Here is a 27,777-nt window from a genome sequence, read left to right on the forward strand (position 1 = left end):
TTTATTGGTAACTGACATTTAAAAGAACAGGACCTGCAATTTGTGGAAACACTTCCACAGCTCTGATGCTTTTCCTGCAAAGGGTGGATCACTTAAGACCTCGCCTTCTGTTTACTCAAAAGAGTGAGGCAATAGAAAGTAAATGGAACTTCCAAGACTTCTTTAGCACTCAGCAAATCTAGATCTCCTTATATTTTTCCAAGGGTATTCTACGTGTTGTTACTTTGAAAGCTTTCATAAATGGCTGCAAACATCAAGAAGTGAATTCTCTGCTGTAAAACACAGCATCCGTCACCACTAAGCAGGGGGTATGCTTTTTTCCCCTGCCCTGTAATAACCCTTTTAACAGTTATGAGAAGGTTTTGATCAGCTTTTATTTATACTATGTATTTAGGACATCCAACTGAGAATTCAAACTCATTTATCTGGCACTTTTGGCATGAAGTTCAAAGGCCATAGAACCAGAACACAATTAAAAAACCTTGAGACTCAGCAAACATCCTAACTTCTACACAGCACCTGTGCTCTTACGTGAACTTCATTTCTCGTGGCTTCATATTTGCCTTTGTCAAAGACTGTGCTGGAAACCTCTCTTAATCTCTATGTAAAGGGTGATATCTGGGGAAAGATATCTGTTTCATCTTTCTTTACAAAGTAACTGAGCTATGAGTTTTCTCATGTATTTCTAACAGTAAGTACAGGTGGGGTTAGTTACTACCGAATAACCATAAAACTGTGTGTCAGAGCTTCAGCAGGGAACCCTCTGGATAGTCTATAGATAGGAAGGGCTTTATTGTCCTTGACATATTTTTACTTGTTGATAGAGCCAAACCTAATAAGACTCAATTTGTTGTCAGCAAACATAGTTCTTTGAGGGAAACAACTTTCTGAATGATCTTTCTCCTCCACTGTAAATGTAGCTTACCCTTGATTGAAGCTTTCTCTATGGGCATTTTCTGTATGGGAATCTTGAGTGAAGCAGGATTCCAGAACTGTACAATTTGAATGGAGTAAGGCAGACTAGGTCCTTCCCTAAAAATTTCTTCTATTCTATTGACAATTTAAAAACACCAGGCAGGTAGAACAGCTGTCTTCAGGCTTCAGCAAGTACTCAACAGGAGACAGAATGGTGTGACCCAGAGAAAAGTAGAAAATGAGGAAGTAGTCAGGGACCCCTTAGAGAAGATGGTGAGGGAATGGAAGATAAGTAGGAAGAGACCTCTATACTGGGGAGAAAGGAAGAGTAGATAGAAAGATAGAGACAGTTACAGGTGCATAAAGGTAATAAAGAGGCACAGGAATTGTTTCTTTCCCAGTCTTCCTATATCCAGTAGTGTCTCTTTGGACCTCCAGGTGTTTTTGTCCCAGGACACTTGGTAATTAGAGCAAGTCCTACTTGAGGACATTGGGGGGACTTGGGCTATTCTGCCTGGTTTTGTGGAATGTCTGTACAGCTTCAGACTTATGGAATCAAGGATGAATTGTTTCCAATTCCATAGTTGGCTGTGGTTTTGTAGAATAATTGTTCATGCTGTTTAATCAAAACAGTACCTGTATAAGACAGTAGACCGTGACTGAATGGCTCTTCCACCCAAACGCTGCTGAATCCACGACTCGGATTCCTTCTGTTGAGCACTAGCAACATAATTGAAAATCCCTGATGTAGGTCAAAGATAAGTCTTCAGCGCATTTCCACATCAGTTGCATTTTGGTATGAAAGACGTTTGTTTATTTTCATTGTATCCTGTGCCTTCTTTATTCACTCATATGAAGGAAATAAGGTTATTTCTGTGACCTATTGGCAAAGAACTAAAGAATTTGGGAACAAACAAGTAAAGAGAGAAAGATCAGTATGTGAAATAAAACTACATAGTCACACTTAAAATCTATGTGAGTTGAGTCAAATACTTATAACCTTCTGCGAGTGAGTTTTCTTGCCTAGTTGGTAGAGATGATAATACAAGGAGTTACATGGTTTCACATATTTATTTGTATTTTATCAAAGATTTTTCTATCATCACCTTGTTCCAAGTTCTAAATGAACCAGACTTATTCCCTAGAGGAGGTAACTGGCACAACCCATCTTTGTCATCTTTCACTTCACTTTCCTCTCTACATTGTCAACATCTAGATTTACTTATTTTATAGTTTATATACCTGGACTTCCTTCTTACCTAACACAACCAAAAGGACAGCTACAGAGACGGAACAATTGTTTAGAGCACTGGACGCTCTTGCAACAATGCAGGTTGTGTTCCCAACAGTCACACGATTGCTCATAGCCACATGCAACCTCAGTTTCAAGTTTCTACTTCAGATTCCAAGGGATTTCATACTCCTTTACGGTGTTTGTGGGCACCTGCACGCATACATGTATACACACATGTATATGATACACCTACAGTCAAGTAGCTACACATACATACATTTCTCAAAAAGAAATAAGCATAAAAGTTATAGACATGGGCCTAGCGGTGGTAGCCTGTAATCCCAGCACTCGGGAGGCAGAGGCAGGCAGAGCTCTGTGAGTTCAAGGCCAGCCTGGTCTACAAGAGCTAGTTCCAGAACAAGCTCCAAAGCTACAGAAAAACCCTGTCTCAGAAAAACAAAAAACAAAATCAAACAAAAAAAAGTTATAAAAGTGGAGGAAAGGAGGGAGGGAGGGAAGGAGGAAAAAAAGGGAAGAAGGGAGGGCAGTATTTGAGTCTTCTCTTTCACAGTGACATCGTCTTCTCCAGATTATTGTAGTCTTCATCATTCCTTATCACATCTCATAAAGGCTCACACCTTATTACTGCCTATAAATATTTAATCTTGCTACCCTCATTTTTCAGAGCAGAGGCCTGAACAGATTTCTTACCAAATCAGATGTATGGGACAATCAGGAAGTTGCATAGAGTAGTTGAGGTTGGAAATACTATTTGACTGGCTGTCCTCTTTGAAAATCTAAACTTATTTAGAGTATACTTGCAGGAAGCACATGCAGAAGACTGTTTTTCTAAAACTTTACATTTTGTGGTATCCATTTGATCAGTAAAGAAATGTCTGCATTGTATGCTCCTCTCCATTTGTCTGTTTCTCCTTGAGAGTTTTCCCCCAAAACTAGTCATAATCGGCTATGTGGATTGAATATTATTTAATAAATAGAAGCAATTTTGAGTGCTGTAGGGTTTTGTTTGAACAATGTTTTTTTTTTTCTGTAAAGTGGCTTTTATCTTTTATAAAGACTTGTATTTGATGTTTACTTGAGTAGCAATAAACAAAGCCAAGGCCAGGCAACTTTTCCACCCAGTTTTCCAGATGAACTAATGAAGGTTTCATTTCAAAGGGAATATGCTGTGTTGAGAAAATGTTTGAATCCCATTAAATATTTAAAGACAGACTGGCACTAGGAGGCCCATGATGTAATCTGAGCATTACTTACTGGGATAGCGCCAACCTTGCTAAGTCATTAATGTAAAGTATCAAGTGAAAAGCCAATCCTTCTCCGTCAAAGCAGGATATTTTCTCTTTCTAAGTAGGCCTCCCGTGCAGAGGCTTCAATGGCGGGTAGTCATTTCACGCAAAACAGTTAGTGAGAGTTGTTACTTCTGAACTTTAAAAAAAAAAAAAACTCTATCTTACTTATATTTAGTATTTATTTCTGGATTTAAGATTAAACTTCCACCATTGTTCTGTTATGATAGTCTTCCTATCTATGGTGTGATGTGATACCCTGAGAATGGGAACAGCACTTCGTGATTTTCATCATCGAGTTTGCCAAATCAAGTAATTGCATGCGTGCGCTCCCGCTCTTACTGGATGACTACATCGATCCTGATATAAAGTTGACACAAGGAATTTTACTCACTAGCCCAAAGATGAATATAAAGTGTAAATTTTCTGAAGTGCATTCTTTGGCATTAGCTTCTGGTAATTATAGAGAAGGGAATTGAAATCAGTTCTGTGAAGTTGGAGCCAGTTTCTGCTCTGAACATATTAATGAAACAGAATAAAACAAAATACAGCTGTTCTGTTCCCAGAGCCTTTCAATATTCCTCTTGTTCCATGAAGAAAAAATTATAGTGCAGATTGTCCAAGTTCACTAAATACATGAAGCCAAACTAGGCCTTAAGCAGCAATGGAAATCCACCTAAACACAAATTGGCCAGCTAAGTAAACCCGTAAAAACCCTCATTTCTTTGGTAGGTATGGAGGAACTTTCTCTGTGTAAAAGTTAATGTGAGAAAGAAATGTAATCTAAGACTCTTGAGTACTATAATATATTGAATTAAATATGTGAATAATAAAAAACAGTGAAGTAAGTTAAGGAATTAAAGAGACCCTATTCTGTATCTAACACATTAGGCGCAAAATAGCTCCTTCTGCACCAGGGCTCTCAATTGCCAGCTTAATGCTGCAGTTACCTCGAGTATCTTATTGCACACATTTCTCAAATTATGAGACTGTTGTTTGTTTGTTTGTTTGTTTTAAAACAGAATTTTATTAGCTCCCCAGGCCTAGAACTTGGCAATCCTTTCTCAGACTTCGGATGGAAGAATTATAACCATGGGCTATACTATGTTTAAAAGTTTCATTTCATGTTCTGTCCACATCATCATTAAAGTTTTGTTTAAAATAACAGTTACTGAGAGGAATGCAGAAATGCTGTTTCCTGGACTCAGTGTGATTCACACTGTGTGTGTCACAGGGTAACGGCCTTGTCCCGTGAGCTGCGGAGTTGTCATCTGTTGCTCTTCTGTGGTTTATGTAGTCTTACCTCGTAAAGCCCTTGTTGTACAATTGAAGAATAGATGAAGGCCATATGAGCCCTTAGTACATCAGCAGGTAGCGACCTTGTCTTTCCGTTTGCCTTGGCTCTTACATTTCCCTTCTGACATCACTTTCACACAATTGTGTGCATGTAGGGTTCCAGAAGCTAAGTACAGTACTGTAAACTTGCCTTCAGACAGATTCTCTATTCTCCTTTCTCTAAGGTGTCAGTTATCTGGTAAAAATTGGGATTTCAAATTCCCTCTGCCATCATTATATCAGTTCTGCATACATATATATTATGCCATGCTTATGTACTCTAATTCAAGACTGTGAAACTTTTTCATTTAGGAATATAGGTCATATTAGATAATATTAATTATATTTGAAACTATTTATAAAAAAGATAAATGTAGATATATCTAGGTGAGACACCACTTGATTTTAAAATTTCAGATACCGTGACGTTCCAGAGTAATTTTTTCCCCATGTTCACTGTGTTATATCAATTAAGGTCAGTTTCTGACTATAGCTTCTGTGACCTGGCAGACCCCCTGCTTTGTTGTGTCACGTGACACAGTGAATCCCATCACTGCCTACTTACATGTAGCCTTTGGACCAGAGTGGCAGCCAGTCTCTTTTCCCTAAATTTCTAATATTTTGACCTAATTTCTCAAGTGAATCTCTTTTGAAAGTAAGAAATTATATGACTTTTCGAGAATAATTCAAGTTCTTCCAGTTTAAGAGCAGAAAGTTGTGGATGAGATGAGAACATCCCTTCTTGCTCGTTCATGTGAAGTTACTCTGTGCTCTAGGTATAGTCTCATGTTAAGTCAGTCCTTTAACATAGCTCAGACCTAGACAGCTTAAAGTAAGGATAATAAACACAGCGTGACTTGGGCACAGTCTTTTAGAATCATCCACATTTGAGATTATTTATCACAGCTGATGTAGGACATCAGCTCATCTTTTATTCTGTTCTTAAACTTTCCAGCTGTGGAAAAAAATGTCCCTTTCATTGTACTGAAGTCTTGAAAATTGCCCAGTGACACCACAGTTATAAAATACACTGGATTGAATTAATCCGTGCAATAAACTGTTCTTCAGTAGCATTGAAGTCACTGGTTGAATAAATTTGTCATTCTTATTTCAATAAGATTTGGCCTATCTCTTTTAGCTCCCACAACATCTGTGCAAAACTTTTCAGAGTAATTAACCTTTATATTTTTATTTTTATTTAAATTTCCTCATAAAGTGTATTTTGCTAATATCCTTTTGAAATGAATCCATCTGACTTGAGCTGTTTTTGTTTGTCTGCTTTTTTATTTGTTTGTTGTTTATGGTTGGGAGATTATTATTGTTGTTGTTGTTATTGGTTTTCCAAGACAAGGTTTCTCTGTGTACCAGCCCTGGTTGTCCTGTAACTCATTTTGTAGAATAGGCTCGCCTCAAACTCATAGGGATCTGCTTGCCTCTGCCTCCTAAATTCTGGGATTAAAGGTTGGAAAATTTTTAATTACAGTCTCTATTTTGGTAGTGGTTATAGGTCTACTTACATTCTTCATTTTGATTTACCTTTGGAAAATTGTGTATGTTGATCAATTTACTTATTCTGTTAGGTTTTCCATTTTAGTAGAATATAGATTTTTAAATTATGTCTTCATGACTCTGAATTTTCTCAGAGTCAATTGCAATGCCCCTCTGTTTTTCTCTAATTTTATTAATTTAGACTTTTTCCCTCCTTTTCATTAATTTGGCTAAGAGTTTGTCATTCTTGCTTGCTTTATCAAAGAACAAACTCTTCATTTCAATGATTTTTTTTTGTATTCTTTGTTCCTTATATTTCATTGATTTCAGCTCAGAGCTTGGTCATTTTTTCCTATCTACTCTTTTGGGGTATTGTGTTTTCTTGATTTCTAGGATTTTCAGGTGTGGTTGTTCAGTTACTAATATGAGATTTTTCATTTTTTTTTTCCTTTTAGTGTAGGTGCTATAGTGGTGTCTCTTTGAACTACGTTCACTTTGGCCCATAGGTTTTGGTATGTTACATTGCCATTTTTGTTCAATTTTAAAAGCTTTTAATTTTCTTTTTGATTTTTGTCTTGACCCAATTTTCATTCTGTAGTTTAGCTTTAATCTGTTGTAATCAGATAGGGCACAGGGTATTATTTCATATATATATTTATAAATTATATAAATACATTTCATATACATATAATATATAATATATTTTATCAAATATATTAAGGCTTGCTTTGTGTCTTAATATATGGTCAGTTTTGGACAGAGTTACTGGAGCTGCTGAAAAGAAAGTATATTCTTCACTTCATCAGTATTTGTGTAGATGCCTGTTATGTTTCTAAGTTTAGTTTTTGTTTGGTTCACCTGTGTATTGGTTGGGGTTAGGTGTTGAAGTCACCTGTATCACACATTTTAGCTGTAGTGGTCATTCTTTTATGATCTTGGGTGATCTTTTGGTTGGTGTATAAATTTAATATCCTCTTGGTATATTTTCATTTTAGTGAGTATGTAGTGTTTTTTTTTCCTATGTCTTCTGATTAGTTTTGTTTTGAAGTTTTTATATTTTGTTTCTTTATTCGTCAGGTGTTTAAATGTCTACACTTGCTTACTTCTTCGGTCCATTGTTGCTTTGAGTGCTTACCCTGAATTGATGTACATCTTTATGGTAAAGTGAGCGTCTTGGATGAAGCAGAAAGATAGATCCTGCTTCATAATTCAATCTGTTAGTCTATGTCTTTTTGTTGGGGAATTGAGACCATTTGTATTGAGAGTTATTAATGAGAAGTGTTTATTAATTCCTGTTATTTTGTTATTGTTATTTAGATGGCCCCTGATAACTTTTGACTAACTGTTCTTAGATTATTTATTCCTAGTGTCCTCATGGTGTAGTTAGCTTTCCTTCTAGTGTTTTCTGTATTGCTTGTTTAGTGGACATAAATTGTTTAAATTTGGTTTATCATGAGATGTTTTTCTTGCTAGCTGGCATCTATGGTTTTGTATAGGTTTTAATCCATTTATTCAGGACTTTTCTGGATTTCACAGTCTCTACTAAAAAGCCAAATATTCTTCTAATGGGCCTGCATTTATATGTGAGTTGGTCTTTTTCTTTTGAAGCTTTTAATGTCCTTTGTTTATTACATACATTTAGTGTTTTGGTTATTTTGCATTGTGGGTATTTTCTTTTTTTATCCTGTCTATTTGTTGTTCCATGTACCTATCATATTTTTATGGTAATCTCTTTCTTTATGTTAGAGTTTTTTTTCTATGATTTTGTTGTAATTATTTTTCTGTCTTTGACTTGTGTTTCTTTTGTATCTCTAGTATTCATAGGTTTGGTCTTTTCATATCATAGTGTCTCAAATTTTACAGCTATTTTGTGCCTATGTTTTTTATGTTTTATGTTTCCTTTTACTGACCTATCATTTCTTCTACCTTGCCATCAGGATCTAAAATTCTTTCTTCCATGTCCTCTAATCTGTTGGTGAGACTTCTCTCTGAAGATTTAGTTTGACATCTGGAGTTTTTCATTTCCAGTTAATTTAAGTCTATGTTTTCTAGTTTCATGCCTTGAATTGTTTTCATTATTTTATTTCAACTGTTTGTGTTTTCATGGTCTTCATTTATTTATATCTTTTTTAAGGTCCTTAGACATATTTATAATTACTATTTTGAAGCCTGTGTCTTGTGCTTCAGCTACATTGCTTTCCTCAGGTCTTCCCCAATAGGGTCTCTAGGTTCTGGAAGCACATAGTCTTGGTTGTTCATGTGTGTGTGATTTTGTACTAGGATCTGTGTGTCTGGAGCTATGGCATTTGAATTTGCTGGTGTGTGTGTATGTGTGTGTGTGTGTGTGTGTGTGTGTGTGTGTGTAAATGTCTTGTCCTTATTGGATGGGTGTTCTGTTTTTTGTTGCTGTTCTCCACTCCAGGTCCTAACCAGGCTACTGAATTACAACCAAGTATGATAGTTGTGGGGTTAGTAGCAGAGGACTCTTCTGCATGAGGGCAATCTCAGAGGAGTGGAGAATGGCTAGAAGGAAATACTGAAAGGGCAGAGCTGCTGTGATCCTGGGTCTGCATCAGGAGTTGAGTTCCAAAAGGATTTAGATACTTTGTGTGTGGGGGAACTTAGATATGCAAGCTCCAGCTGGATGAAGAGTAAGTCTAGTATGACTGGAATTGAAGATAGGAAGAAGGATAAATGTCCCACTTGGATCCCAGTGGAGTGTGGTCACTGTGGGTCCTTGATAGAGAGGACTGTGTTTGTGTAGCCATCGGACGAGAGATGGGCTAGAGGGGAATACTTTTTTCTGGCCAATAGGAAGGATTTACTTTTCTATCATTGAATTCTAATTATGAATTTATCTGTGGACATGATATTCCAAAGAGAAACCTCATGTCAGATTTTGTTTTGCTGCAGTTTGTGTGTCGCCATTCATTCTCCTGCTGAGTAATAAGCGACTTTAGATTTTGGTTAGCCAGAGGCGAAAATGCATGGAGATTTTAGGCCGGTGGGATTTAACAACTATTTAGTCGATGGTTGTTCCAATTTTGAAATTAGCCAGATAAGATAAAAAGACGGGGTTCTTAAAGCAAGTAAGGACAATATTTTTTTTGCTCCACTTTTCATCCAGTATTCAGCATAAAAGAATTATTTAAGGTGTGTAAGCTTAGGCGTGTCAACTAGGACCGTCTTTTCAGGCACCTAATGCTTCTTCATGTAGAGCTGGAGTTTAACTAATTAGACACGCAATTACAATAGCTACTAAGGAATATTTCCATTTTTCTTTTATTCCAAATAAATGTATTCTATTTCCAAGCACATGTTCATGAAACTGTTCAAAGGAATTGAAGTAGTAGTTCCTTTCAGTTAATGCACTTCAGCATAGCACACTCATGTCATTATCACAGCAAATACCAGTATTTCTGTGCCTTATGTGGCCCGTTGGTTGCTACATTTCTTAATTATAAGAAGGATTGCCTAACTTTAGCCCTTTGCCTTTTTATGTAATTGAGGAATTATTTAAAATCATATTAATTTTTTTCCCTCAAGGGAACCCAAAGAAACTGTAGGCTTCTCTTAGAGCAAATGCTGTGTGGAGATTGAATTTCCATCTCTACCTTTCTGAACTGGTCACACTTCTGTCCCTGTGCATATGGTGATCTAGAAAGTTCTGTATGAAGAGAGACGTGGCGTAAAGGAACATTCCTTGTTTTATTTCGGCTTTGTATTTCTGTTTTAAAAGTAAACAAATTAATATTTTGATGTTTGGAAAATAAAAAGAAGTGATTTAAAAGTCCTAGAAATCAGATTCACATATTTTGGTCTCCAGTGTGTGGCTTTCATTCAGCTTGTAGAGATGTGACATCAGTGGGCGTGAGCTATAGTGATCAACAGAAATCTAATTTCAGATTACTTCGTATCAATGGTCAAATTCAGTAGCAAAATAGAACGAAATTTAAAAATACAGTTAAATCACACCTTGTCGCCATTTATCGTTTCCCAAACCCCAGCAAAAGTCGCCGTCAGAGTCATTCATTGGTCGCGAGAAGAGGTCAAATTCGCAGTCGTACATTGGCCGGCCAATTCAGCTTGACAAGATTTTGATGTCTAAGGTGAAGGTGCCACACACCTTTGTCATCCACTCCTACACGCGGCCCACCGTGTGCCAGTTCTGCAAAAGGCTCCTCAAGGGCCTCTTCCGGCAGGGTTTGCAGTGCAAAGGTGAGGACCCCCTAGGCCCCAGTCACTGGCGCCTGGCACCCGTCATGCCTTAAATGAATCATCTTTCTTTTTAAGTCACTATATTTTGTGCCACGTTTTCTCTGTCTGATAATTTTCTGTTTTTGTTTTGTTTTGTTTTGTGTTTTTGTTTTCAAACCTTCGTGAGTAGATTGCAGATTCAACTGTCACAAACGCTGTGCACCGAAAGTCCCAAACAACTGCTTGGGTGAAGTGACCATCAATGGAGGTAGGGGACAATTCATAGCAGTGTTCTGTGTCTCATGCAAATCACAGAAGGTAGTGTTTATGATTTATCAGTGTTTTTTCTTTCGTTTTTCAGTGGAGATATTTGTAACTCATCCACAAATAAATAATGGCCCAGGTTCTTCTCTGGAATGGAAACTTCCATTTCAGACCATTAGATTTTTATCTACTACTACTACTACTACTACTACTACTACTACTAATAATAATAATAATAATAAATCTTCACACAGCATATAATTCATGTTAAAACCTTGCATGCCTGTCATTTCTTGCCTACCCTTATTTCATTCCCTAAGCCTAGTTTGCTTGGAAACATAGACCATGTTGGACACCTACAAACCAGGGCTCCCCCTCAGTTTCTGTGGCCCCACTTCCTTGAAGCGTGGAGGCTCAAGTTAACCTCCTTCCCCACTCGCTGATGAAGGTCACGATCACATACTGGACTAGAGGCAAACAGCTCCAGATGTCTGCTTCAGTGTATACCTGAGTGCGAGCCTGAATCCCAAAGAGGAAGACCTTAGCTCTCAGAAAGTGGTTTCTTTCCTACAATAGAAGTATTTTTTGAGAATAATTCAACTATATGGATTACATTGATTCACTTCACCACCTAGGTGCTCTTCTAAGGGTTATCACACTTTGATGTGACTTAGGATCCCAGGCTCCCTTTTTCCAAAGACCATGAACTGTTTCTGTTAATTTTTACACCAGTAGACTTCGAAACCCCCTGGTTCTAGCACCTCAGAATATACAGAGATATTTGTTTTATGAAAAGCTAAAGAATACGTGATTACATTTCTCTGGAAGAAATAGACCTAGAAGGGCAAAGAGCAGCGAGGGGGGAGCACTATCAAGGAAAGTATTTGTATGCACACAGATTTCCAGCGTAGAGGTCCAAAGTTAGCTGGCAAAATTGAAAGCTTGGCGAAGTTCCCACTCTCTGAGGCTTGTGATATTGACTCTTCAATCCCAGGGAATTTTCAATTGGACCTGATAAATAGAACCCAGGGGAAATGGGCAAGTTTGTCAGGAGGATGACCTGGAGATTGCATTTGCTTATATAGTCAGAGCAATGTGGTGAAGTGGAAATTCCCCAGGCAGAGATGTTCAGAGTCTCTGATTGATCTGTTTTCCTTATTTTAAAATGAGTAATTTGCATTAGTAAAGTAATTAAAATTTTACCATTGCCATCAACTGTACATGGACAGAATTTAACATTCAAATACAAATACTTTAGGCATTTAAAAATTATACTTTATGTGAACAATTTAATAGATTGGGATACATGATTTAAGAAGCTGACTGAAGTAGTAGATATAGGTAACTCTTTTTTCATGTGAACCCCACCCCCACATGAGCTTCTTTCCCCCAGGAGGCTTGTCCTATGAAATATTATCAGTTTCCTGGTTCAAGTATACCTGGACATGGCTTCCCAGAACTGTACTCCTAGGTTTCATTTTATAGAATTTCTTTTTTTATTTTTTTCCTTTGCCTTGTAGACCTGAGAAACAAGTATCAGGCTGTGAAAGTATGTTTATTGTCCATCTATTCATATACTATGAATAAAGGTGAAAAGGGATATAAAAAGATAGATAAATTCTTTATAAGGCTCAGCTTAGGGGTTGTTAGGATAGTCTTTCCCTTAAGTACTGGCTCCAAGATTTCAGACTTACCTTGTTGGGTCCTCACAATTTTCTAGATTTGCTTAGCCCTGGGGCAGAATCTGATGTTGTCATGGAAGAAGGAAGTGATGACAATGACAGTGAGCGGAACAGCGGACTCATGGAGGACATGGAGGAGGCCATGGCCCAGGATGCCGAGATGGCTATGGCGGAGGGCCAGAGTGATGGTGTGGAGATGCAGGATCCAGATGCAGACCAGGAGGACTCCAACAGGACCATCAGGTTAGAGACCCAGTAGGACCCAAAGAGGTTGAATCCTGAAGGCTTTTAGATATTTCAGTCTATAAAAGAAGCTTGGGATATGCCTGACTTAATTCTGAAGAGCTGTGTACTGTTGGAGAAAACCTTTAAAACCAGGTCAAAAGGAACTACTGCCTGCTTTGTAATTGAATCTTATTGCAACCATGCCTCTTAATGCCGTTTGTATCAACCATGTCCTCATCACATGACCCCTTTCGGGAAAAGTTTTCCACTCTAATTGACATTACAAAGCATACTGACACTTTTCTATCCGTTTTACAAATGTTAAATTCCTTAACACGTTGAGATTAGCTATGATCGTGCAGGGATATATTGCATATCTTCCATTTACTGGAATAATAAGCCTTCTTTGAGTAGTTAAAATATTAGCCTTAAAGCTGGCTTCACTTTGAGGAACATACATTTCAAGTGCCTGAGGACTTGAGGGAAATAAAGAAAAAGATGAAGAGGGAGAGAGGGAAGAAAAAAATCCAGAAAGAGTTAGTCACTTAGAAGAGAAAAAGGTGAAGGATGAGAATAATCCCACAAATACCAGCTACATAAAAGACAACTCAAATGACAAGTTCTAGTATTTTTAAGAAATCACTCAGACACAGTTCATGCAGAAATACTATAATACATAATACCAAGTAATCCATAAATTACTATTATCATTGCCTGCTACATACAATAAACTTTCCTCTGTGGTTTTGAATACTAAAGCTTCAAAACACTGAGAGTAACTCCACTGTTTTCCTAAAAATTTGAACACCATCCAGATAAATGCGAAAATCTAGGTGCTTCTTACTCTGCCTAGGGAGTTAAAAAGTGAACATCTGAGTACCTGCCACTCTCCCGAGGAACTCACTTCTAAACCATTCATCCCTGACAGTACATTTCACTGAAAATGAAATGTGCATTTGTTGACTTCTGCTTTGAAATAGTTTAAATGAGCGTTTATTCACAAAAGGAAGGTGTGAATATGAAAATATTTCCCTCTAACGTATTTTGATATTTCAAGCCCTTCAACAAGCAACAACATCCCCCTCATGCGGGTGGTGCAGTCTGTCAAGCACACCAAGCGGAGAAGCAGCACAGTGATGAAGGAAGGATGGATGGTCCATTACACCAGCAAGGACACACTGGTAAGGAGACAGAAGTGCTTTGTATGACATTCCTGCCTTAGAGGACTTGGGAACATGAGTTCTTGGGAGTAGTCTTCACAGCAGAGCACTTGCTATCCGGGTCTTTGATGTAGGTGAATAAGTCATGGGGTTAGAATAAAACTGTAAAATACAATTACAGTGCAAAAACAATGCTCTGTAGACAAGTGGAATGTCTACCTGTCATTTCTAGGAGAGCCATGAAAGAGTTTCTAGACCCTTCTGTGGTCTATACTTTTAAAAGAAACTTCATTGGGGGGGGGGAGAACATTGTTGACTATTATATATTCTCAAGACCTAAATTCTTTGTTTAAAAATCAGCCATGTGGGTGTGTGATAACCCTGTAGTCTGTTTCTCTCATTATAAGTTGATTCCTAATATCTCTATAATAAAGTTGTGTATATAGGTGGAAAACAGCGCCCTTGAGCCATGGTTCAGAATTTAACTAATTGTCATTTGGTTGGAGCCTTTAATTCTATGTTCCTCATCTCTACCCATCAATAGGATTTCTACCTTGTCTTTAGATAAAGAGACTTGTATGCTTCAGTTGGTCATTTATAATTTAGACCTTCTTGTGGGAGAGAATATTTAGTTCAAGACTCAAGTGAACAATGTCAATTTCCTCTTGTGTTTATTGGAAAATATTTAAAGAATATTTTTCTTCTTTTATATATAAATATATGAAATATATTCATATGGTCTATGAGTGGTTGTGAAAGATGCTGTGTGATGATTTTGCTCTTTTGGCTTTTAGAGGGGCCCACCACTCAGCTCCCAAATAAATCACACACAGAGGCTTGTTCTTAATTATGAATATTTTGCTTTAGCTTGGCTTGTTTCTGGCCAACTTGTCTTAAATTATCACAACTACCAGTTATCTCTGGACTTTTTCCTTTTCTTCCTCTTGTATATCTTACTTTCCTTCTTACTTCGTGGCTGACTAGGTGGCTGGTCTCTGACATCCTCCTCCTCTTCTTGTTCTTTTGCTCCTCCTCCTGGTTCCTCCCTCAATTTATCCTCTCTGCCTGCCAGCCCCACCTATCCTTGCTCCTACCTTGCCATTGACTGTTCAGCTCTTTGTTAGGCCATCAGATGTTTAAGACAGGCGAAGATCACAGCTTCACAGATTTAAACAAATGCAGCATAAACCAAAGCATCACACCTTAAAATAATATTCCCCTCGCCGGGCAGTGGTTACACACACCTTTAATCCCAGCACTCGGGAGGCAGAGGCAGGTGGATCTCTTTGAATTCGAGGCCAGCCCTGGTCTACAAGAGCTAGTTCAAGAATAGGCTCCAAAGCTAGAGAGAAACCCTGTCTTGAAAAGCAAAGCAAAACAAAACAAAATAAAATAGAAAGACACCAAGCAGAAAGACACCAAGAATAATGTTGCAACTTTGTTTCTGAAAAGAGGCAGATTCGTACCTGTCTGCGTAGGCCAGGTGCTGTAAGAGAACAGACTCAAAAACTCCCAGCCGTGAGTTCAGGGGTCAACTGAAGAGAATGTGATGTGGTCAAGTGCATTTCTCTACCTCTGTTAAACTTGGAACCACGAGGTCAAACTTTCCATCCAGTGAAATGTATTTAGTGATGTAGAATCCAGAGTTCTATTAAAAGTGAAAACACCTAGCTGAATGGACAGGGCTTGTCACGTTCTAAAAGATATGCACATACAGACATTCTACCTCCTATTAATCCCTGCTTTGTTATAAACTACAACATCTCCTTTAGCTCTTTAAGGAAAAAAAATGTTAAAAATTTTCTTGTCTTTTATTATACATATCATGAAGCCCCAGGTATTTCTCAGGATGCTAATCTATTGTCTCTATTACTATTCCCAACCTAAAAGGTAGGTACAGAAACCTACCTTTTAATTGTGTTCATTAAATCATCAGTTTCTGGAGTCAAACTATGAGACTTTTGGTTACACATTTTATCATCGAATCCATGTTCTCTCTGATAAAATGCCCTTGTTTTTATAAAATTCATTTATTCTTAAAGTTTCATGACTTTTATTTCAGCGGAAAAGGCATTACTGGAGATTGGACAGCAAGTGCATTACGCTCTTTCAAAACGACACAGGAAGCCGGTACTACAAGGTGAGGCTGGCTTCTTTCACTGTTGTTCAAGTTCCTCCTTGCATCCTCCTGGGAGTGAAGGGAATCATTGATGTTGTCCACATCCAACTGTGTGACCATTCCCAGGCTCCTTCTGAGGGAGATCTTCTCCTCTGTGCTACAGAATTTTTGTAGGCATCCGGATGTAACCACTTGATTCTTCTGTGAATCTCACCATTTCCTGCAGTGTGCTTCTGGCTCGGGAGATGGTGAGGAGCAGAATGATGGAGAGGGAGATGGATGGGAAGCTAAGTGGGGAACTTTAGCCGAGTAGATGATCACAGCCACTGTCCAAGAGTGAATTCTGAGACCCTCGGTAACCTAGCACATCACTGGAGATTAACAAGTAGAACAGTTCCTCGCAACGGCCAGCACTTACTAGGATCTGTTTCTTCATTGATTTAGCTGCAGACATCTGTCTTTCTACATTAAATAATAGACGTTTGCTATCTAGATTGGTTCCTTTGATTTGTTATGCTACCGTATCCAGCTGCAACACAAAGGGAAGCATTACAGCATTGTTTTATTTTTTTGTTTTTCAAGGCAGGGTTTCTCTGTGCAGCTTTGAAGCCTATCCTGGAACTCACTGTGTAGACAAGGTTGGCCTCGAACTCACAGAGATCTGCTCTGCTCACAGGAGGCCGCCTCTGCCTCCCAAGTATAGCGATTAAAGCATTATTACATTTTAAATAGAAAAAAGGAAGTTATTGCTTTAGTTACTTAATGCTTTCTGGACTATAGTGTGACACTATATTTCAATACTTAAATGATCATTAAAACAAACAGTTGTGGGGTTGGGAGAGATGAATCATTGCATAAAGTACTTGCCACATAAGCCTGAGGAGCTGAGTTATCTCCTCAGCAGTCACAAAAAAAAGAAAAAAGAAAAAAAAATAAAAAGAAAACAAGTCATGGTTCGAATGTCTTTAAACCTAATATGGGGGCACAGAGATGGGAATTTCAGTAAGCTCTGAGTTTAGAGAGACCCTGTCTCAAAAAATGGGTAAGCGTGACCCAAGCACACATAGCTGAAGAACTTGCCGTGCTTTTCATCCATGGACACTCACTTACCTGTGTAACTACATTACATTCGCACATACTGAATCAAAACATGTTTGACTGAAGTGCCTCTAAGAATTCTTTAAAATAAACAACAGCCACGAGTACCCAAATGCATTAAAAAAAAATTGTCCAATTTGCCACATAGCTTCGTTAGACTCTCCCACCTGCCACATAACCGTTGTTTAAAAACAAAACAAACAAAAAACACCTTGAAATTTCTGGGAAATTATGGTAAGACCTCATTATAAAATATTAAATTTTATGTATGTGTTTCTGTTATAAAATATTTTCTGTAAATTTTGTAATTCCCTTTCTCACATGGCATAGATTTTATTTAATAGTTTTATGCTGTATATGTTGTCAAATATTTCCCATAAATTGCATCTGTTTTTAATTCCTTACCTTATATGTGGATTTTATTTACTAGTTGACAGGCTTTTGATAAACTACATTCACTATCCTCTGTCTTCCGCAGGAAATTCCTTTATCAGAAATTTTATGCCTGGAACCCGCGAAACCTTCAGCGTTAATTCCTACTGGAGCTAATCCCCACTGTTTTGAAATCACTACAGCGAATGTGGTCTATTATGTGGGGGAAAATGTGGTCACCCCTTCAAGCCCCCCACCAAACAACAGCGTTTTCACCAGCGGCATCGGTGCAGATGTGGCTAGGATGTGGGAGGTGGCCATTCAGCACGCCCTCATGCCTGTCATCCCCAAGGGCTCCTCTGTTGGTTCAGGAACCAATATGCATAGTAAGTCTGATGGCTTGAATCTGCCACAGCGTGCATGCGGTGTTTCAGTAACCGGCCTGTTCCTTTCCCCAATGAGACAATGAAGAAAGACTCCATGTGCTGGCATCAGCGTGTGGGACAACACGCAATCTCTGAAGAGAAGCTGCTATGCTTACTAAAATACTTCATTCATCAAATTGTTGTATTTCTTTAATATTAGAACTCTTACAAAGTTAAGCATAACCTATACATTAAACATCCACAGATGTCCAGATCTATTGTTGCCCAAAGAACTCATCCAGTTTGCAGTTAGAGTTTCACTTGAATGCCACAAATATGAAAAAAAGAGCAAACCCTTATTTCTCCCAAATTATGACTCATACTTCTTTATTTGGGGCCTATGTAATAAAGACCATGTTACACTTGATCACCTTCTCCCAGGAAGACGTTTCTGTGCGTTCGTTCAATAGATTCAGCCAGAGTACAATCGAAATGAAATATTGAAGATGAACTAAAAAAGATAGAGGAAGACCTATATAAAATTATGATATGAAACTCCATCATAGTTATTAATCACGCAGCCTGCAGATGAAGCCTTTTAAGCATTTGGTATATCTGTTCTGTTATGATTTTTTCTTTAGCCAGTATATTAATAAGATATATGTGATTAATCCAAGTATGAAGAATGTATCTGTAAATAAGCGACTCACTTAATCAGAGCCCTCTATTTTAATGTCTAGACCTCTAGCAATTAATGACTTGTCTACATTCTAACAAAAACAATTAATTTCTAGAAAGTTAGTCGTCTGTAAGCTCATACTGGAGTTGCTGCATAGCAAAGCAAGAATTGGAACCCAAGTCTTTTATAATCCAAGTTCCATGCTGACAAATATATTTTAAAAAAACATGTAGAGACCGAGTTTATAATTTTAAGAGAAATCATATATTCTAATAGAACTTTTGCATAAATATCTAATTGCAGAGATTGATGTAAAAGCAGTTCTCTGGGATGACTGATACTCACTCTCTTTTTTTTTCTTACACTTCATCTACTTTATGTCTACTTTCAAACATGAATTTCCAGAAGACATTTCTGTGAGCATTTCAGTTTCCAATTGCCAGATCCAGGAAAATGTGGTGAGTTCATGTTTATTAATGTCAATCTTAGAATGCAATTACTGGAAAATAAAAATATCACGTGATAGATGTTTATTTATCTAACATGCTATATTCTTCTTCTATGATATTTTATAAACACTGCATTGTTTGTTTACCGATATTTCTAGATTCCATAACATAGTACCAGAGGTTGTTTGTCATAATAGACAATCATAGTGAAATACAGAATATTTTTTTTTACCTTTATTCCTTTTTTTAGAGAGCAAAATAAGACAAATGGTTTCCTGAGAACACTGCAAGAAGGTGGCAGGCTTGGCCCCAGGGTGCCACTCGCCTACATCTGACACTTGAAGTTTTCTGGTTGAAATTGTACAGTCAAAATCGATATACAAATAAAATAAAAATTTTTATTTGTACGAGTTTTTAAACAGGTCATTCTTTGCTGACAAGGACTGCAAATACATGGCAAGGGTTGCAAATGTTGTAAGTCACATATACGTGTTCATGATCTAGCCCGCAAGAAAGCTGCAGAATCAGGAACCCCGTCACCCATGCTACCTAACGCAAGCCTTTCTTTCTGGTTTTGGGAGTTATAGATCATGTTGTAAGATGTTTTATATGCTGTTGTGTTTGCTTGATTTCACTCCATAGTCCGAACCCAAAGTGGACGAACGACTTTCCTACCTCGTTCCTGTGGCCAACAGCATTAATTGTTGGTTCAGTGCACCTGAGACCCCAGCTGAGGGTCTTACCATCCTACTTACAGCGACCTGGCTTGTTTATCAAAGAATAAACTCCATGGATGTCCGTTCAGTATTAATCTTGTCCCTGAAATACTTGTTGAACCGTTTTCCACTGAACAAAGGCAACCATGAATTACATGAGAAAACTTCATCCTGCGATGCATGTCTCAAGACAGCAGGTTCTTGCTGCTCTTGCTGAAACAGGAAGGGCCTTGAGAGCTGCAGGTCACTCTGAAGACCACAGAGGCACTTTACCTTGGTCTGCTATTGTTATCCATTGAAAATTTTGAGTTAAATTTTCAAAAAAAAATTCTAAAGAGCCTATTTGTTAGCAGATGGAATAGTTTGGTTTCGGGGGAACAAAGGGACTGAGATAATGATTTTCATTATCAGAGAGTTTAGAATTCTTGTGAACTCTCCAAGGGGATCGCAGCACACAATTTTTCTAGCTGTTTTCAAAGAAGAAGAAGGAAAGAAGTTGCTCTGGGTAGGATTGCTGAGTGGAGAAATGACTAAAAAATTGTTTGTTTTAAAGGATCAACAGTTGAAGAATTTAAAATAGCCAGAAAGTCTGTTACAGTGTACAGTGCTGGATGAATAAAATATTAAACTTTTGTTGTGTTTCCATGAAAATGCTTACTGAATGTCAGAATATGAAGCCCAGATTAGCGCACTCTCAATTCAGTAATTATTATTTAAGAAGTAAATGCTAAACTGGTTATTTTCATAGCAAGTACGGATTCTGGAATGGTTGCCTATTGCTTAGGTTCTCATAGAAATGAGATTTTACGAGGAGTAGCCTCACTGTCCTGTCCAGAGTATAAAGCAGGATTGTGAGACACATGTCTTGGGACCTCAGAATAGTTTGTGAAATTTCTAAAATACTAGTGTGGAAAGAAGACTCCACTTTCAGATATTCATCATAAATGGCACTGATTGGTTTTTAGGTCCTGTTTCTCTCTGTTAAAACATGTTGTGTCTCAAGCACTTCAGAGCAGAATAGTTTTCAAAATATTTTACTAATGTCATTTGAATATTGTAACCATTAAAATATTATCTAACATTTATAAGTCTGAAATGACCTTAGGAATATATAATTATATTTATATTTGATAAGGTAATAATAATTATAATTATAAAATATAAAAGGATTAAAGCTTGTTCTCCATTTCTGTTTTTTTTGGGCATATGCCCGTAGGACATCAGCACTGTCTACCAGATTTTTCCTGATGAAGTTCTGGGCTCTGGACAGTTTGGAATTGTTTATGGAGGTGAGTTAGCTCAACAAGTGTTTTTATGAATTTAAAATTTTAGGCACCTGTGCATAAAACTATGATATTACGAAAAAATATCAACAAGGGAGACATGTATCTGTGTGTCTAGGAGAGACTTGGGAAGACATAGCCATCCTCTGAACAACAGGTGCATTTTGAAAGACTTCTAGCCCGAAAGCTTTTGTTGTTGTTGTTGCATGTTTGCAAACCCTAATCACAGCATGGAAGCAGTTTGATTTATTTATTTAGTTGTCGAAACATGAAGGCTGTAATTTATAAACGAAGCGGTTTCATTTCCTCTCAGCCTCTTGGACTCTTACAGACACTGTCCCTAAAGCCAAAATCTTTGAACTCCCATGTTTACAACAATGTATCCAGTTCATAGAATCTGAATTTTTAGCTGTCCAAGGACTATGCTCAATTCTTTAGTTAGATCCTAGACAGCTCAGTCATGTCTAAGCCTTGAAGTAAGAGTTAATTGTAAAGTATTACCTGCTGTAGAAAATGACATTTTCACTTTTCTTATTTGGATAAGTAGCAAGATTTTTTTTGTGAATTTCTGTTTTATAAAATAACTCTGTCTAACACTTTTGCTTATTATGTACTTTTTAATTATAAAATTGTTAGAAATCTAAATATAGAATTTATAATAAGAGAATTTAAGTTGTTCTATTTTTCAATGTAAGTTTGCTTTTTATAAAAATACTGCAATTTTTTAAAAATGAAAACCAAATGACTAGTAACCAGTCTTAATATTCTGTGCATCTACAATAATAATAATTTCCTAATAAAAATAATGGCAGATGGAGCCTAGTAAGTAGATGTCACAGCCCCGCGTGTGACAGTGAAGCAGGGGTGATCAGTAGGATGAGAAATCGGCAAACTCATGGTATTTCGGAACCCCGGACACTGAAGGACCTGAAATACCGAGCTCATGAGGGTGGAGGCTCACAAGGAAGAATGAAAGCATTAAGAGTAGGCAGGAGACGGAAGCAATGAGGAAAGAGCCTCCGAGGTGACTTCACAGAGACCAGGGAGTGGAGCTTCAGGAAGCTCTGGCTGTGTAAGGAGATGCTACTGTTGATGGCTGTGTTGAATCAGAGTCCCCATGAGTCAAGACATGGGAACTGGTGTTCAGGAAAGTGAGACAGAAAAGCAAGGCAGCGCAGGAACAAAAGGGAGGCCAGCAGGAAGCAACCAGTGAGGACGGGGAGAGCATGATGCAAGAGCAAGGAACCCTGGGGGGAAAGGTGTTGAAGTAACAGAATTCCAAAGTATTTATGTAACCAAATCGTTTGATAAGTTATATCTGTTAATTTTTTCCTTATTTTTTATTTTAAAGGTAAACATCGTAAAACAGGAAGAGATGTAGCTATTAAAATTATTGACAAATTAAGATTTCCAACAAAACAAGAAAGTCAGCTTCGTAATGAGGTTGCAATTTTACAGGTAAACTCTTTGAATCTCGTTTGAGAGCTGCAGATTCCCTTCCCTGACTTCTGTAAAACAGTGGAAAGTTATCCAGTTATCTACAGGCTAGATAGTAAGGGGCAACTTAACTGGAACGGCAAATTGAGTCATAGTTGCCTGACTGGTACCATCCTAAGTGTGCAAAAGTTGATATATTTGTGTGTACTTAATACCACAGTTCACCATGTCCTTAATTCATTAAATATGCATATTCTCAGTGTGGACATGCTGAGTGCAGTTTGTTGTGGGTTAAAAAAGACCTTACCTTCATAAGCACTTCTCCCTTGTGAGAGCTAGATTTGTAGCTCTGAGCTGTGTAAGTAACAGGTGTCTTGAGAAAGAAATTGATTGTCTTGACTTTTCCTGATACCCTTCCTGCTTCTCCAGGTGAGTTTTTATTTGATGTGGAAGATGGTACAACTTTCCTATTTGTTAGAAAGGCCTTTAGAGGTCAAAGGGAAACTGAGCATCTGCTTGCTAACTGGTCAACATCGTTGTCTATTTCATATATATGCCTGTTAAGTGCATGTGTTTATACATCCGCCATAAATCCTACTTCTGCACATTAATGCTAATTTTGATTAACAGTTTTGTTGAAATTTATGATTATGTATTAATAACAAAGCAGTTTAATTCTCTGCATTTACTGTTTCATTTAATTCCCCTTTATTGGGCTTTGAGTGTAAATAGAGCAGAAGCCTATAATCTCAATGTGTAGGTTAGGTGGAGGCAGTAGAATTACCAGTTGGACACCAACTTGGATTACATAACACAATCTAGTAAGAGAAAGAGATAAGGAAATTGTGATAGAGAGGTGGGAGAAACGAAGCCAAAGGAGGTAATGACGACTTAAATCTTGGGCCACTTTGTATAGAAAAATAAGATGCTTTTATGGATCTCAGAATGTCTGAAGCTGGTGTTTTGTGCCTTTGGGCAGTGTAGCACAGGGATCTATTCACAAGCATTCCCTTAACCATGGTTAGCATGCCAGGTCTTGTATTTGTATCTTAGCACTTGCTAGGCTGTAACCATAAAAAAAACTCTGTTTTAAGCGTTGAAGCTAGGGACATAGCTGAAGTGTGTAAAGTACTGGCACAGAAGCGTGGGGACTGGAGTTCAGTTCAACAGCCCCCAGGAGAAGAAGCTGGACACAGGAGGTGTGCTTCTGCAGCTTTGACCAGGCACTATAGCTAGTCACTGAGCTCCAATCCTGTGAGAGACGTTAAGATATTATAGATAATAACTAATACCTGTCTGTTCCTCAACTGACTTTTTGACCTCATGCATCCACCCATCTATGTATCTTAGTTGTAACACTCATTCCCGTGTCTTCAAACAAGAGCACTGCAGCTCCATTGCCTCATTATATTCTGCTGTTACTGATGCCCAGATGTCTACAGTTCTAATAGGGTGTACTGATGTGATACTTAATTTGAATTCCCTTGATGATATGTGATGGAGAGCTTCTTTTAATGTAGGTTTGTTTCTGAGTGTATATTTCATGAGGTGTCAAATCTTGGCTCATTTTTGATCTCGGGATTTTTTATTAGTAAGTTTTGGAAACACTTTGGAAATATTTAAGAGCAGTCCATTATAAAGTTTGATAAAATGTATCCTTACAAATATTTTATCATGGTCCGTGATTCTTTTCTCATTCTTTTGATTTGCTTGAAAAATTCCTGAGGATGGGTAGAGATCATGACATTGTATATGACCCTATTGTTGAAAAGTTGAGAAAGGGCAGAACAGCCTGAGAGATGACAGGGTTTGCTCGTTTCTTCTCAGCATCTTGGCTTCTGTTTGCATTTATCTGTCTCTTCTTTTGTAAGAAAAGGAGGAAACTCGTTATATTTACTGCATGTCTGTAGCAACGCTGAAATCTAAAGCTCGATGGAAGCCTCCCAGACCTGGAGAACGTGAGAATGACTGAGTAATGTCTGGGCATGTTCAAGGATATATACAAATGAGAACATTAAGGAATCTTTTTACTAAACAGATATTGATTTTGTTTCCCTCACCCGTCTCTAATCTTCCTACTGAGACAATTCCACTTAGTAGAATCAAAAGGGTTACAGCAGATTTCACATAAGTATGTATAAAACACTGGTTTGTTAATCATGAGATAACTCCCCAGAATCCACACCCTTTCTTGATGCCAAAATGAAGCATGTCTGTTGCCATTAGAAGTAAATAGAGGTAATCCAGACTACATAGCTAACTTGATGGATAAAGTACTGCCACACAGTTGTGAGGACCGAAGCTCATATGCCCAGTACCCATGTAAAACCGTGAATAATTCTGTGTATCTGTTATCACTGCATGACTATGGCGAGATGTGCGTTCAAGACAGGAGAATCTATGGGACCTCATGGGCTACCCAGCCTGGCATGTACACCTACCCACCCCCAACATGTACATAGTTGAACATATCTATTTTTTATATGTGTGTATATATGGTGTGTGTGTGTGTTTGTATGCATGTGGGTGCACACATGCTGTATATGGAGGCTAGAGTACAACTCACATGTTAGTGCTTATTTCCCACCTTATTTGACAAAGGCCCTCGTGTGTGTGTGTGTGTGTGTGTGTGTGTGTGTGTGTGTGTGTGTGTGTCTATGGTTGTAACGTAGGCTAGCATGGAATTCAATTTGAATTGTTTATCTCAGACTCTTCTCAAAATCATGGCAATACCATCTCAGTCTCCTGCATGCTGGGATTATGGCCAAGAGTTACCGTGTCTGGATCATATTTTTGAACAACATTAAGGTAGGGTCAATCTGAACTGATTAGTACTGGAACAGAAATATAACTGCGCATCAGTTGTGATGGCATCTTTCATAAGGAAACTATATATACCGTGAATATTTGAGTACATTTGAGACTCCAGAATTCGTTGGGTTAAGTTGGCTTGTGGCCTCACTGATATAAAAATAAGACAGCCACACTTATGCATGGGAAGATTGTGTCAGTTCTTATATCTAGTCTTGCTGAAGTCCCGCTGTGAGCATATATTCTCTTTAACAATGTGTGTTAACTTTACTTTGTCCTAAGATAACATCAATGTGAATTTCAAAGTTTTTTTTTCATCTGAAATTTTCTAAATATGTAAGCCTTTAAAAGGTCACAGCTGAAATGGAAACTGACTGAATCATAATCTTCCACAGTTACGAAATAGAACCATATGCGCATGCAACAACTATGGATCTCGTTTGGTAGAGGGAGCTTTCTCTGTCCATCTTGGAGGTTGGCCTGCTGACCCCAGAGTAGAGGCACCAGCTTCATAGCCAAGGCTTCAAAACACAGCAGGGAGCCAATAAGAGAATTGAATTTTGCCATTATGGTGCCATAACTTCTCAGGACGTGCTGTAACAACCTGTCCTGCAAACAGTCGAAGGCATCCTTGAGAGAAATTCTCTGCAGCACAGCCTTCCTTTCCTCATTTTTCCAAGGAAAAGCAGCCTGGTTTACTCTCCCCACTAGCCAGTGTTCTCTTATGTACCAGCACAAGAAAGAAAGAAATGACAGGTGCCTTGAGATCATTAGGAAAGAATGCTCATGGATTTTAATGAGAATTAAATAAGTTTAACAGGACTTTCATATCCCAGAATTTATCTTCCGTCTCGTAAATGTAAGGAAAGCACTACACTAGTTCCTTGCTTTCATAAATGATTATTCTCTTGTTCATTAATTTGTACCATTTCATCTACTCTATTTCCCAAGAAAGGATAAAGCCTAGTATTCTGTCACTAGCTGGGCCCAGTGCATGTCAGTGCCACCTAAGAGGGCTTTGCACACAAAACAGAAAGGTCAGGTATTGCACAGAGTGTGATTTACTAAGGAACTTATGATTTGATGTGTGTTCCTGGTAGCATCAAGACTAAGCAAATCCCCAAAGTCTAGATCAGAAGGACAGTCATATGCGCTGATTAGTTTTTCATCTAGAGCAGAATGCATCTTAAGGTAATACCAACCAGTCAAGCACATTCCTTGCACCAAGAGGCATGCTGACTGTAAAGCTTCCCTTGCTACCAACTCAGAGACAGCAGAGGGGTCTGGTGAGCTGGAACATAGACCTGCCCAGTAGGGCTCCATCTATGAGTGCCTTCTAAAACTGACAGTGGTGTGTTATGCCAGACCAAGGAGCCCAGCAGCCATATTACTTGACAGTTTTATATATCTACAGCAACTCTGGTAGGATAGTGTGTGTTGTTTGAACATCATGGCTATAGATGGTCTTTGCAGCAGGAGTCAGAACCACAGAGTATGTCAGGCACATGAATATTGAGTAAATTAAGTTGACTCCAAGGCCTTCAGTCCATCCAGTAAGGTGAACATGTCTCATAGGATCTGAGAGTTATGTGGCCAATGAAAATGCCATCTAATTTTACCTCTTTTACACTGTTATGACCCATACCCTAATGGTACTTTTGAACATGGTCTTGCCGGAGAGACAATCATGCCCTGTGCCATGCACCTGACTGCATTGCCATACTTACCGGGGGAGCCAAAGCCTCAATATCCTTTCCCTTATGCAGATGGAAAGGTGTTACTTTATTGGCGGCATGTGCAGGTGCAACCAGACCTCCACATGTAGGAAATTCATGGATATCAGGGGGCTTGAGTCTTGGTCAAAAAACCTGCATTTATTCTACTATGTCATATAAGAATATAATCACTGGTTATCACAATATCACGGACACAGTGGAACTGAGAAATATATTCCTGAGGCAATTCCTACGCTGTCATTTTCCCTCTTAAGTCAAGGAAGACTGAGCTGGTATTGATTGCATATGAGTGTCGAAGATGCCATTAGCTAAGGTAAAGAGCTAGTAAGCCATATGCAATGGAAGGCATGATACTATCTAGTACCTGGATAATGTTAGACACTACAGTGTGAATAGCATCACTTTGTTGTGCTTAGTGTGTGTTTTCCCAGGGAGATGAGCAACCATCTCTTCACCACAGATAGGGAATTAGACAGAGAATTCCACTTATATCTACCTAAATGAACCAATAATTTTATTTAGGTTTATTTTCTGGAGCGTATGGAGTATACCACCAAGAACAGTCTTTTGCAGCAACTAGTAACTATGTAAATGGCATTGGGTAGGGGTGGACCTTGTGAGCCCTTCTTTATGCAACCTTTAACTGCCGATAGCCTTACGGAGAAATGGGTCCTCATAGCCTCTCTTCACCTCCTTTTCAGAGTTACTAGTACCAATAGTGTGTCAGTCTTCTGCTGGTAACCACAGGTGCTGGCAGTTGGAACGGGCAACAGTCTTGTCGTGCCCACAGAAAACATTTCACCCCCATTTAACATTATCCATTACAGGAATCATCCTGCAAACACCCTTCGCCCCCTTTACCAGCCAAACAGGGCTATCTAGGTACTACTGAAAGTTGTCAGAAT

At 38.2% G+C, this 27,777-nt stretch overlaps 1 protein-coding gene across 2 annotated transcripts in view; it reads left to right on the forward strand.

The window, feature by feature from the left end:
• Positions 1-27,777, forward strand: part of Prkd1 (protein kinase D1) — a 304,282-nt gene that overhangs the window by 239,327 nt on the left and 37,178 nt on the right. For both annotated transcript variants that reach the window (XM_075947930.1, XM_075947928.1), the window contains 9 exons: positions 10,287-10,497; positions 10,667-10,744; positions 12,461-12,665; positions 13,705-13,828; positions 15,870-15,947; positions 17,503-17,782; positions 18,846-18,898; positions 20,822-20,894; positions 22,240-22,346. In XM_075947930.1, coding sequence (XP_075804045.1) covers positions 10,287-10,497; positions 10,667-10,744; positions 12,461-12,665; positions 13,705-13,828; positions 15,870-15,947; positions 17,503-17,782; positions 18,846-18,898; positions 20,822-20,894; positions 22,240-22,346 — 1,209 coding nt within the window. The remainder of the gene's footprint in view (positions 1-10,286; positions 10,498-10,666; positions 10,745-12,460; positions 12,666-13,704; positions 13,829-15,869; positions 15,948-17,502; positions 17,783-18,845; positions 18,899-20,821; positions 20,895-22,239; positions 22,347-27,777) is intronic.

This window comes from Microtus pennsylvanicus, chromosome 14 (assembly GCF_037038515.1).
Source record: "Microtus pennsylvanicus isolate mMicPen1 chromosome 14, mMicPen1.hap1, whole genome shotgun sequence".
Classification (NCBI taxonomy): Eukaryota; Metazoa; Chordata; class Mammalia; order Rodentia; family Cricetidae; genus Microtus; species Microtus pennsylvanicus.